The sequence below is a fragment of the Rhinoraja longicauda genome, chromosome 24 (genome assembly GCF_053455715.1).
Source record: "Rhinoraja longicauda isolate Sanriku21f chromosome 24, sRhiLon1.1, whole genome shotgun sequence".
NCBI classification, from domain to species: domain Eukaryota; kingdom Metazoa; phylum Chordata; class Chondrichthyes; order Rajiformes; family Arhynchobatidae; genus Rhinoraja; species Rhinoraja longicauda.
Window position 1 is genome coordinate 2,913,828 of NC_135976.1, and position 13,090 is coordinate 2,926,917.

Here is a 13,090-nt window from a genome sequence, read left to right on the forward strand (position 1 = left end):
AACCAACAAACCTGCTTGTGTCTGGGGTGTTGGAGAAAACCGGAGCACATGGAGAGAACCGCAGTCACAGAGAGAATGTTCACCCTCCCTCCACACAGGCAGCACCCGTAGTCAGGATGGAACCTGGGCCTCTATAAGGCAGCGACTACCGCACCTCTGTCGCTGCATCACTGTCACGTCCATGGTGGTGGGTATATGGAGTGAGCTGCCAGAGGATGTAGTTGAGATGGGTACTATGATAACACTTCACATATATTTGGATAAGTACATGGATAGGAAAGGTTAGGGACATGGCTAAACATGGGCAGGTGGAACAAGTGTAAATGGGGCACCTTGGTAGGCATGGGCAAGTTGGTCATTCCACGCCCTATGACTCTATAACAATGTAAATGCAAGCTGTCATTATGGCATTCAGCTCCACAGCATATATTGAAACTGTTGAACAATCCATGATTTTTAATCAACCTGTTCCACTGATTAAAACCTTTTGATCCCTGCAGTATCAATTTTGCATTTTAAAATAAAATACTCTGGGAAAATGTCTCAAACTTATTTGATCCTTTCTTATTCCAAAAGAGCTGCATTTAAACGTTCCTGTTGGGCAAAATGAAGTTATGAGGAGGCTTTGGGCCTTAAACAGGAAACATCTGTCATACTGCATAACCTCTACCTAATCTCTCAACAGAGAAAGAAAGTGATCTCAATAAGCACTGCGGAGTCATGGATCCAGAGACCAAGAAGCACTGCACACGTTCATTAACTTGTAAGGTAACTCTTTCACCCCTGCAGCCCCCCACTTTCCTTTGGGTTTGTTTTTTCTTCTCAAGCAAATCTCAGGACAGCTCATTTGCAGCATTTAAAATGCCTGAACACATAGATTTGTAATGAGGAATAAAACAAACGAATTAGATTTGTAAGCGTTCTAGTCATTTTTTTTTAGAGTTAGTGAAGTAAATAATGAAGCAAAAGAAAAGCTTTCTAGACTTTGTAGCTAACTCTTTGTCCGTGTGGTCTGGTTTCAGTCCCCTGAGGGGTTGAAGAGGAATTTTCCAAAGTATTTTTCCCCCTTTATTGGCCTTGGGCTTTATTACCTCAGGAGATGCCATGGAAGGAGGCAGTGTTTGTCGATGTCCCAGCCTTTGTCGTGTGGGACAAGTTTGATGGAACAGCTGGTCCTTTCATGTCTCTGGGTGTCCCATATTTTGCTCTCACATCAGGCAGGAGTAACGGAGGACCTTCACCTTCAATCCAGGAGTAATTAAACCCTGACTGATTTGGAATGTAAACACAGTAAGCCCTCATTATAAGAGAGGAGGAGGGGGGGTGGTTGATATCCATTATTGCTGATTGTCCGGTACAACAGTGTAGGGTATTATCATTGTATGTAGTTGACACAAAGAATGGCAGATGATGGTTAATACACAAAAGGACACGAAGTGCTGTAGTAACTCAGCAAGTCAGGCAGCATCTCTGGAGAACATGGATAGGTGAAGTTGGGACCCTTCTTCAGCCTGATTCAGTCTGCTGAGTTACTCCAGCACATTGTGTTGTTCCACCTTAAAACTAGGCACCGATGCCGCTAGTGTGCACCAGCGAGCCCTTTTTCACCAACTACCACCCGGCTGTTGCTGCGGCTCACGTAGTCCCTGGCCGACAGCACTTTCTTCAGGCCGCTGTCAATGACGGGACGTGCCCAGTCACCCTCCTCTCACCTGCTGCCGCCTCTTCCAGGGTGGAGTTTGTCAGCGACTCCGGGGGAGAAGGAGGAGGCGGCGATGGTGCGGGGGTGGGGAAGAGGCCGAGTGGACAGAGAGACGGGAGGAGGAGGTGACGGTGGAGGGGCTAACGACGGAGCGGACAAAGCAGGGAGAAGCGACAGTTGGTGAGAGGGGAGAGAGCCTCATGGTGACCGAGTGCATCCTGACAGTGGCAGCGGCCTGAAGAAAGCGCTGTTCCCAGGGGCTACAACGTGAGCCGGACCATGCGGTGGGTGAAGAAGGGTTCACTGGTGCACCTTGCGAGCCGGGGATGATGTTGGAAGCTGGGGCTGTAAGCAGCCGGGGAGGCGGTGCGAGCCAGGGGTGTTGTAGGCAGGTAGTCCGCCAGAACCAAAACCCATCATAAAGAGGTTCAATAAAATGAGGTTTACTGCATTAGGACTACTCTGAATCTGCAAACCAACCAAGCATATTAAACTGATATGCTTTAATGTTATAAACTAGAGAATTAGCTGTATTTTGTTTGATGCAATGTTTCCTCAGTGCTGCCTGTCTGATGTGGCGGTACCTTCCCAAAATTCCTGATGTGACAGAGCAGTATTCTCTCTCTGTTGGCGAGACCTGTCTGTCAGTGCAGCACTTCCTTGGGATAGCCTACCTGTCCGTGCAGTGTCCCCTCAGTGCTACCTTTTAGTGCAATGCTCACTCTGGAATGCCTGTCTAGTGAGATAGTCCTCCTCGCACTGTCGCATCGATGGACCAGTGCTGCACAGGACCACCATTCCAGCTCATTTATATTGGTCTCAATATTGACACCTCTATGATTTGTAAGATGCCTATCCTTTTTTTATTAGTTTAGTTTAGAGATGCAGTGCGGAAACAGCCCCTTCGGCCCACCAGTGATCCCCGTGCACTAATGCTGTCCTACACACACTAGGGACAATTTACAATTATAACAATACAATTAACCCACAAACCCGCACATCTTTGGGATGTGGGAGCACCCGGAGAAAACTCACGCAGGTCACGGGGAGAACGTACAAACTCCGTACAGGCAGCACCCGTAGTCAGGATTGAACCCGGGTCTCTGGCGCTGTAAGGCAGCAACTTGTTTTAAAATTTCCACCTAGACTCAGTATTTTCTCTGTCAGTTAATTCTTTCAATTCCCCACTCCATATTTGTACACTGATATCACCTGTGGCAGCACTTTCCTTATCTGGCAAGTCCCTGAGCTCTGCCATGTTCGACCAGAACCTCTGAGCTTCTCCACCTTTCTTTGGAGCTTGCTGTCAAATATTGACGAACAGTGAAGAGCATTGCCTTGTTTTCCTCTGCGATATGCATGCATGTTGTTCTTCCCCTCTCCACTCCTCTTGTCAGCTGACCTGTCCCTTTTTGCCCTGTGTTAGATGCACTCCCTGACTCAGAGAAGGAACGTGCTGGGGCGGCGGCTGCCATTCGACGAGCTTCTGGCAGAGCATCGGGCAAGCTTGAAGAACAAGGAGGGTGGCCGAGAGAGAAAGCAGCAGGCAAAAGAGGCAGTGCCACTTTCTCCTGTGCAGCAGATGACCACCGGAGGCTGGGGTTCAGTGACGCCAGGAGTCCCCATGAGAAGCACAAAGCCTGTCTGCTGTTCTGGCTCCAGGTATGCTCCAAAGTTCCAGCACCCAACCATTCTCACACCCATTGGCTTTCTTGGGATGTATAAGGGGCTAGTGGGAGAATGGTAATAATGCGGACATTACTTCCTCTAATGGGGAGCCTAAACCAAGGAGGCACATCCTAAAACTAAAGCCAACCTGATCAAACGTGAAATTTAAAAATGCTTTTCGCAACAAAGTTTAGTGTAAATTTTGAATGCTTTCCCAAATTTTTGTAAGGGCTTAATTAATGTTTTCAGTATTGTGCTTGATTGTTTTTTTTCTGTTGAGTGAGGTTTCTGGATAAAAGATGGATGGGTGAGTTAAATGGTGAGTCAGCATGTTCTTGGTCAGCGTCCGGTGGTAAAGCCTTTCAGTTACTTTCTGGTGATGGGCTGAAAGATCCATTTCTGTTCAGTATATTGATGTGTTCATTAGTGGTTATTGAACGTGACTGAATATTTGGATCCCATGTATCAATTCACAATAGCATTCTCACACGAACCACAGCAATCTTGGAATCGGTAAAGGTTATAGGAAGGAACTGCAGATGCTGGTTTACACTGAAGATAGGCACAAAATGCTGGAGTAACTCATCCGGACAGGCAGCATCTCTGGAGAGAAGGAATGGGTGGCGTTTTAGGTCGAGACCTATCTTTAGAAGGTTATAGAGTGTCTCTCAGGATTCCTCAGGATCACAATCCAGTAATACAAATACTGCATGTATTTGTACGTGTGTGCAGACACATGTTAACACCCGGACATATTGAAGCAGGTAGCGGATATTCTAGAGACTACGACACCTCAGCCTTACAATCTCACACGCTTCAAATAGAAAGTCATTTTCTGAGCTTGCAGCCTCTGCCCCCCCCCCTCTCGATGCCACAAAGCAACTGAAAGGATCAGAAATCGTACCATTTGCTGAAGCCTTTTCAATTTGAAAAGAGCGGGAGCCTTGGAAATAGACCCATTAGCGAAGTCTGCTGAAGAAAGTTAATGTGAGAGTCAGAACAATTTAAAGTTAACCATTGGACTGCGTGCAGCATCCAAATTGGTAAATGGAGTAGTAAATAAATATAAGGCAAAGTCTAGCAGAGTGGCCATGCTGGGAGAGAGGCTGTGTGTTGGTGAAGTGCTGTGCGGAGGTAAAGTGCGAACCTTGTGTTCAAGTACTTTATGTGCTGTGCGCAAGTCTTTCATTCAAGAGTCTTCGGCGAGGAGACTACCACCGAGGCGGATGAGATTCAGTCTGCTCGTGACATTATATATTTAGCTGCATATATATTTGGTAACGGCAGGTAGGTTGTTGCAGTGCTCTGCCTGTCGGATGTGGGAAGTCAGGGAAACTGCTGGTGGTGTCCCCGATGACCACACCTGTGGGAAGTGTGTCCACGTGCAGCTCTTTAAAAGACCACATTAAGGAATTGGAGCAGCAGCTGGATGGCCACGGGACCATCTGGGAAAATGAGAGCTTCTTGGACAGGACCTACAGTGAAGTTGTCACACCGAAGGTCCAGGAAGAGAAAAGGCGTGTGACCACAAGGAAGGGAATTAAACATGGAGTGCAGGTGACCCCAGTGGCTGTACCTCTTCAAAACAGGGTCCCCCTCTTGGGTGCTGTCGGGGCAGACGTCACATCAGCATTGAGCAGCAGTGGCTGGCTGGGCCGTGACACCAACCATTGCACTGAGGCTCAGCGGGCAAGGACGACAGCAGGTCGTGGCAGGTGACTGTATAGTTAGGGATGTAGACAGGAGATTCTGTGGCCGCAGTCGGGACTCCAGCATGGTGCACTACCCCCCTGGTGCCAGGGTTCAGGACGTCTCGGAGTGACTGCAAGACATCCACAAAGGGGAAGGGGAGCAGCCGGAAGTCGTTGTGCATGTTGGCACAAACGACATAGGTAAGAAAAGGAAGGTTCTACAGTATGTATTGGGAGTCGGGTAAAAGGCTGAAAGTTAGGGCCTCCGGGGTAGTGATCTCGGGATTGCTTCTGTGCCCCGTGCTAGTGAGGGTAAGAACAGTGAGATCGGGCCGATGAATGTGTGGTTGAGGAGTTGGTGCAGGGGGCAGGGATTCAGGTATCTAGATCATTGGTAGACACAAAATGCTGGAGTAACTCAGCGGGACAAGACCCTTCTTCCCTTGAAGAAGGGTCTTGACCCGAAACGTCACCCGTTCCTTCTCTCCAGAGATGCTGCCTGTCCCGCTGAGTTACTCCAGCGTTTTGTGTCTACCTTCGATTTAAACTAGCATCTGCAGTTCTATCTATTACCTAGATCATTGGGATCTCTTCTGGGGCAGGGGTGACTTGTACAAGCGAGATGGGTTGCACCGTAACTGGAGGGAAACCAATATCCTGGCAGGGAGGTTTGCTAATGCTACACGGGTGTTTCAACTAGATTTGCAGGGGGTGGGATCTTATAGAGGACAGGTAGGTGAGAAGTTAGAAGTTGGAATGGAGAGTGATGAAAGAAAGTATAGATAGGCAGGTGAAAGGCAGAGCGAGCGAGGAAGGTTGGTTTAAATTGCACGTATTTTAATGCAAGGGACCTGACGGGTAAGGCAGATGAGCTTAGGGCATGAAGAAGGGTCTCGACCCAAAAAGTCACCCATTCCTTCTCTCCCAAGATGCTGCCTAACCCGCTGAGTTACTCCAGCATTTTGTGTCTAGCTTCGGGCATGGATACGTACGTGTGACTGGGACGTTGTAGGCAAACCTGGTTAAGAGAGGCAGGACTGGCAGCTTAATATTCCAGGGTACAGGTGCTTCAGGAGAGACGGGGTGAGGGTAAAATAGGAGGGGGGGGGGCTGCGTTATTGGTTCAGGAGGATGTCACAGCAATGGTCAGAGGTGACATTATGGACGGTTGGTCTACTGAGACTATATGGGTGGAGCTGAGGAACAAGAAAAGGATGATCACCTTGTTGGGGGTGTACTACAGACCCCCAGAATAGTCAACGGGAATTAGAAGAACAAATATACCAGGAGATTACAGACAGCTGCAGGTCAAATAAGGCTGTCGTAGTGGGGATTTTAACCTATCACAACATTGACTGGGAAAATCATAGTGTGAAAGGTTATGACCAAAGATAATAGAGCAGAGCAAGATAGACCACTCGATCCTAAAAACCGTAGTATGTCATGGCGCCATTTTAGTAGGCAGAAACTTGCAGAAACATTTAAAAAGAGAAAGAACAAAAATCTGTGAATTGATAGATGAGATATATTCTGCATTTTTATGGTATCATCACATGTACTGTTCCCTGAAATCACTGATTAAACTGCGAGAGGCATAGCGAACGGCGAGTTTTGCCTACTAAAATGGTGGACGTTCTGCTCCTTTGCGTACTACACTTCAATATAGCCAATTTCAACTTAGTGGTTCATCTTGCTCCTCTAGTATCTTTGGTTTAAACGGGGTGCAATTTGACAAAGGTGTTCAGGAGAGTTTTCCCCAGCAATATGTAGGGCCCACACATGGGAGAGGGCAACACTTGATCTAGTCTTGGGAATTTTGGAGGGGCGGGTGGATGAAGTGCTCGTGGGCGAGCCTTTTGGGACCAGGGACCACTGGTCGATTGGGTTTAAGGTAGCTATGGATAAGGACGAGTTAAAATGCTAAATTGGGTTTAGGTCAACTTTGACGGTATGAGAAGGTGACTTGCTCAAGTTGATTGGAGTAGGTTTTTGAAGGAAAAGAAACATCAGGAAAGTGGGATGTTTTTAAAACTCTGCTGACAAGAGCTCAGGACATTCATGTCCGTTAGAGTGGAGGGCAAGGCAGGCTAACGTAAGGAAGCTTGGATGACAACGGAAATTAAGGCTTTGGTCAATAGTAAGGAGACATGGGACAGGTATAGACAGCTGTGATCAAGTGTATCCCTGGAGGTGTCTCTGAAACTAAGGAGCAAACTAAAAAAGGAAATCAGTGCAAAAAGGGGACAGGAGATAGCTCTGGCAAATAGCATTAAGGGCAATCCCAAGAGATTTTATATGTACATAAAGGGGAATAGGGTAACCAGAGAGAGAGAGTGGGACCCCATAGAAATCAAAGCGGTCAACTCTGTGTGGAGCCATTGGAGGTGGGCAGGGTCCTCAATGAGTATTTCTCCTCTGTTTGTAATGTGGAGAAAGTCAGAAGGACGGAGGAACTTGGCAGTCAATGGAAGTGTCCTGAGCAGTCAGTATTACGGTCGAAGAGATGCTGAAGGTACTATCGTGTATAAAGGTAGACACATCTCCCTGGTCAGATATATCTGAGAACATTGTGGGGAACTAGAGAGGAGATTGCAGGAGCCCTGGCTGAAATTTATGAGGCGTCATTAAATACAGGCGAGTTGCTGGAAGACTGGTGGGTGGAAAATGTTGTGTATCTATTCAAGAAGAGCTACAGGGAAAGGGCTGGGAACTGTAGGCCAGTGATCTTAACATCTGTAGTCAGAAAGTTACTGGAGAGTGTTCTGAGGGATAGGATATACATGTATTTAGAGCTCATTAGGGTAAGTCAGCTTGTTTTTGTATGTGGGAGGTCGTGTCTCACGAAACTGATGGATTTTTTTTGAAGATGTGACAAAAAAGGTTGATGAAGGCAGAGCTGTCGATGTTGTTTATATCAATTTCAGCAAAGTAATCGACGGTTCCACATGATAAGATACTGGAAGGTTATATCACGTGGGATCCAAGGAGAAATGGGTGAATGGATAGAAAAGTAGCTTCATGGAAGGAAGCAGAGGGTGATTGTGGAAGGTTGCTTCTCAGACTGGAGGCGTATGATTAGTGGTGAGGCTTAGGTTTTGGTGCTGGGCCCTTTACTGTTTGTTATCTATATCAAGTATTTGGATAAGAATATACATGGCAAGGTTAGCAAGTTTGCAGATGATACAAAAGTGCGCGGTATTGCCGACTGTGAAGATGGTTGTGAAAGATTGCAGCAGGTTCCTTGATCGGTTAGCCAGGTGGGCTGAGAAATGGTTGAAAGAATTTAATACGAAGAAATGTGAGGTGTTTCATTTTGGAAGTAACATGTGCAGGACCTACACAGTGAATGGTAGGGCTCAGGGAAGTGTTGTGGAGCAGAGGAATCTAGTAGATGGGGTTGTCAAAAATGTGCTTTTGGCCTTCTATAGTCAAAGCATTGAGTATAGAAGTTGGGAGATCATGCTGCAGTTATACAAAACGTTGGTGAGTACATATTTAAAGTTTTGTGTTCAGTTCTGGGCACCATGTTATAGGAAAGATGGTGCCAAGTTGGAAAGGGTGCAGAGAAGAAACAAGGATGTAGCAGGACTGGACGGTCTGACCTGGAGGGATAGGTTGAGCAGGCTGGAACTTTGTTCCCTGCAGCACAGGAGGTTAAGGGTGATCTTATAGAGACATATAAAATTATGAGGGGAATAGGAGGATTGATTGATCCTGTGTTGGGCACGAGTTACTGATTGTGGATGATCAGCCATGATCACAATGAATGGCGGCGCTGGCTCGAATGGCCGAATGGCCTCCTCCTGCACCTATTTTCTATGTTTCTATGATGGGTGAATGCACAGTGTCTTTCATCTAGTGTAGGAGATTCAAGAACCAGAGGACATAGGTTTAAGGATGGAGGGGAAAGATGTAATAGAAACCTGAGAGGGCACCTTTTCCATGCAGAGGGTGAGGGGCATGTGGAACGAGGAGGTAGTGAGGGGCATATGGAACGAGGAGGTAGTGAGGGGCATATGGAACGAGGAGGTAGTGAGGGGCATATGGAACGAGGAGGTAGTGAGGGGCATGTGGAACGAGGAGGTAGTGAGGGGCATATGGAACGAGGAGGTAGTGAGGGACATGTGGAACGAGGAGGTAGTGAGGGGCATATGGAACGAGGAGCTAGTGAGGCAGGTGCCGTAGTAACATTTTGAAGACATTTGGTCAGGTACAGGGCTAGGAAAGGTTTCAAGGGATACTGGCCAAATGCAGGCAAGTGGGACTAGTGTTGATGAGACATGGGGGTCGGCATTAAGGCATGTTTCCATGCTGTATGACGCTGTGACCCTATCTGGTCCATGAAGGTGTTTATCTCTCATCAGCTTTTCCTCCAGGCGTCTGACCCAGATTAAAATACACAGATTACAGGACTGAACATGAGGATGATGCATGATTTCCCAAGCTCAGTTTTGCTATTTACGAATTGACTTATTGCTATTGTAAAAAACACCTTTTTGACGTGTGTCTGTAACACACAAGTCAAGGCTAGTAGCTGGTTTCTGAAAAACATGCCATTACAAATAAACTGGTCTGGACAACAGAACCCTGATAATGATCTGCAGTGTCCTTGTAGTGCAGAGTTCTAACAGCAGATGGTACACATGCACCTTGTCTGCTGGCAGCACTTTGCACAGATTATAATTCTACCGCTGTCAAGATTTATGGTGTTTCTGCATTAAATTGTGTGAAACGTGTTTTGTCCTGGAAAAATACATTTTTGCATTAAGCATTGTGTTTTTAATCTGCAGCATTGAAATCTTCCTTTAGTGTAAAAGTGATTATGTTCTGTTTGATGAGCCTCATTATATATGTTGTGTTAATGGCGACTGATGACAACTGGGCTAAGAAGAGTTATTGCATGACTAAAGTGGTGGCGGAAGCTGGATTAATAACAGTATGTATACAGTCAAGAACATGAGGCACTAGATGTGGGTTGGAGAGAGATTACTGACAATGTGAACAAACTAAATTAAAATCAATAGAGAAGCAAAGGAAGTGGGTGGGATGTTTGAAGATTACTGAGTGACAATCAGTAAAAATGAAGTTCCGATGCATCAGTTATAACCATAGGACATTGGAGAGAGGGTTTATCCTCACCGGGAATGTTTCATGAGGTAGTATTGATGAGGCTTCACTCTGAGCCTGACACTTGCTGAAACTGCTCAGGATGGGTTCGTTGTTGAGCTGGAATGCATCAGTATGTGCTGAAGGGACTGTGAATTTGAACTTTGTTCAGGGGCGGCTGCACGTCGCTGAGATATCTCGGTGCCATCTGAATTTACTTTCTTCCTTTTCACAGGGTTTGCTTGGAAAGTGAGTTGTCTGATTCTGAGAGGTCCACAGCTGATCCTCCTGCTCCACACTCTGAGCTCCCTCACCCTCTCTTCAGATTTGAGATAAACAGCCGGCTGTCGAGCGAGGAGAGTGATGGCGAGATGCCTGAAGAATTGGAGAAGCCAGACTGTCACTATTCACAATTGCATCCAAAGCCACTGGCAGTACGTTCTATTGCAGCTCCACTCCTCTCTCTGCATTGCAAACTTGTCTTACCAGATGCACTGATGTTTTAAACTGAAACTTCAACAGAGCAGATGGGGCTGAGAAATATTTTAACCTCACTGCATTATGTAGTGATTTAGGAAAACATTTTTATTTGCTTTCGTACAACCTTTCTACTAGTACTGCGGGTGATTCGTGTGACATTGTTGTTTCTTTGCCATTTCCCTTTAATCTTGCAAGTATTTCCAGTTTGAGCATTGTGGATGAATCTATTTCTGCCACTTCATAAAGCAATGCATTCCAGAGCATAAAACCTAGCTTGATCTTCGCCCTTTTTCTTTTAATCGTTACCTTATGTATGTGTATTCTGATTACCAATCCTCCCGCAAAGAAGACAATTTCTCCCTGTTTAAGGTGTGAAATAGAACATTTATCCAGTGCTTTCATGAATTTGGGCCAATTTGTCTCTTCTGGGGATGTATTATTAATCAAAATAATGTAGGAAAGAAAACTGCTGATGCTGGTTTAAATCAAAGGTAGAGACAAAGTGCTGGAGTAACTCAGCAGGTCAGACAGCATCTCTGGAGAGAAGGGATGGGTGACGTTTCGGGTCGAGATGGGGCGGGACCTGCCCCATCCCCTGACATCTGTGTGAAGAAGGGTCTTGACCTGAAACGTCACCCATCCCTTCTCTCCAGAGATGCTGCCTGACCCGCTGAGTGACTCTGGCATTTTGTGTCTTCAATCAAAATAATGTGCTTATTGATGTTGATTTTAGCATAAATTTGTCCAGGATATCAGGAAAATTCCCCTCAAGTCAAGTTTATTTGTCATATGCACATACACGATGTGCAGTGAAATGAAAGTGGCAATGCCTGCGGATTGTGCACAAAAAAGAATTACAGTTACAGCATATAAATAAAAGTTAATACAGAGAAGACAAAATTTAGTTCCTGGAATTATAAAAGTTAACAGTCCTGATGGCCTGTGGGAAGAAACTCCGACTCATCCTCTCCGTTTTCACAGCGTGACAGCGGAGTCGTTTTCCTGACCGTAGCAGCTGGAACAGTCCGTTGCTGGGGTGGCAGGGGTCCCCACATAATCTTGCTTGCTCTCGATCTACACCTCCTGATGTATAGGTCCTGCAGTGTAGTGTAGTTCCCATGGTGCGTTCTGCCGAACGCACTACTCTCTGCAGGGCCATCCTGTCCTGGGCAGAGCTGTTCCCAAACCAGACTGTAATGTTGCCGGACAGGATGCTCTCTACAGCCCCAGAGTAGAAGCAATGAAGGATCCTCAGAGACACTCTGAATTTCCTCAGCTGTCTAAGGTGGTAAAGGCGCTGCTTTGCCTTACCCACCAGTGCAGCAATGTGCGTTGCCCATGTCAGGTCCTCTGTGATGCGGACTCCCAAGTATTTAAAACTGCTCACCCTATCCACAGTAGACCCATTTATTTCCAGTGGCGTGTACGTCCTTGGATGTTGAGCCCACAATCAGCTCCTTAGTTTTTTTCACTCTTCAAATTTGTTACCTTGCATATCCCAGATAGACTTGGGAGGGAGACAGGTCCTTGGTTTAACGTTTCATCTGATCAATAGCGTCTCTGACAATGTTGCATTTCCACCATCAACGACAAATCAGGGTGGTGCAGTCGTGTAGTAGGTGGAGGTGCTGCCTCACAGCTCCAGTGACCTGGGTTCGATCCCAGCCTTAGGCACAGTCTGTGTGGAGTTTACACATGCTCTCTCCGACTGCGTGAGTTTCCGCTGGCAATGATTTCCTACCATATCCCAAAGATGTGCAGATTGTTAGGTTAAATTGTCTACTGACATTTGGCCACTAGTGTGTAGGTGATTTGTAAAATCTGGGCAGAATTGATGGGAATGTGGGGAGAATAAAATGGCATTCGTGCAAGGTCAGTGAAAATTGCTGCCTGAAAATCGATGCAGGGTGCTGAAGTGCTTTAACTTTGGCTGAACGTGCATTTTAACTTTATGGCTTCAACAAGGAGGGTTGAATAATTTCTGTCCCATTCCTGCTCCCTCCTTAAAGCTGCACGTAGTACTGAGTTTCAATGTGTGGCTTTACTGGAGAGCAGAGAATTCTGTGGGTATTAGTGCGTTAGGCAGTTCTTTTGGCCTCGTATCCCAAAGCTTTGTGAGGATGTTATCGACCAGATTTGAGCTTCAAATCCCTCATCCTTCAGTCCCAATAGAACATACAGGGTTATTTGGGAAAAGGAGAATAGCACATTCTGTTACATCTCTTACCCAACGACACTGCTGGACTCTGGACCAAGACTGGGGAGTGGGACCAATCTAAATCCCATTTTTACCAGACATATAATTTGAATGGCACCCTGCACTGTGTATTGCTATGATTGTGCTGTGCACGGAAGGTAACTCTGGATCTCGGACCCAGTGGGAATGTGCTGCACAATAGGGAATCAGTAACAAAATAAAGACACAAATGGTTGGCAATACTCA

At 46.3% G+C, this 13,090-nt stretch overlaps 1 protein-coding gene across 2 annotated transcripts in view; it reads left to right on the plus strand.

Annotated features, from left to right (window-relative positions):
* Window positions 1-13,090, plus strand: part of LOC144605378 (ataxin-7-like protein 1) — a 79,757-nt gene that overhangs the window by 47,465 nt on the left and 19,202 nt on the right. For both annotated transcript variants that reach the window (XM_078420534.1, XM_078420535.1), the window contains 3 exons: window positions 686-768; window positions 3,129-3,364; window positions 10,403-10,601. In XM_078420534.1, the coding sequence (XP_078276660.1) occupies window positions 686-768; window positions 3,129-3,364; window positions 10,403-10,601 (518 nt within the window). The remainder of the gene's footprint in view (window positions 1-685; window positions 769-3,128; window positions 3,365-10,402; window positions 10,602-13,090) is intronic.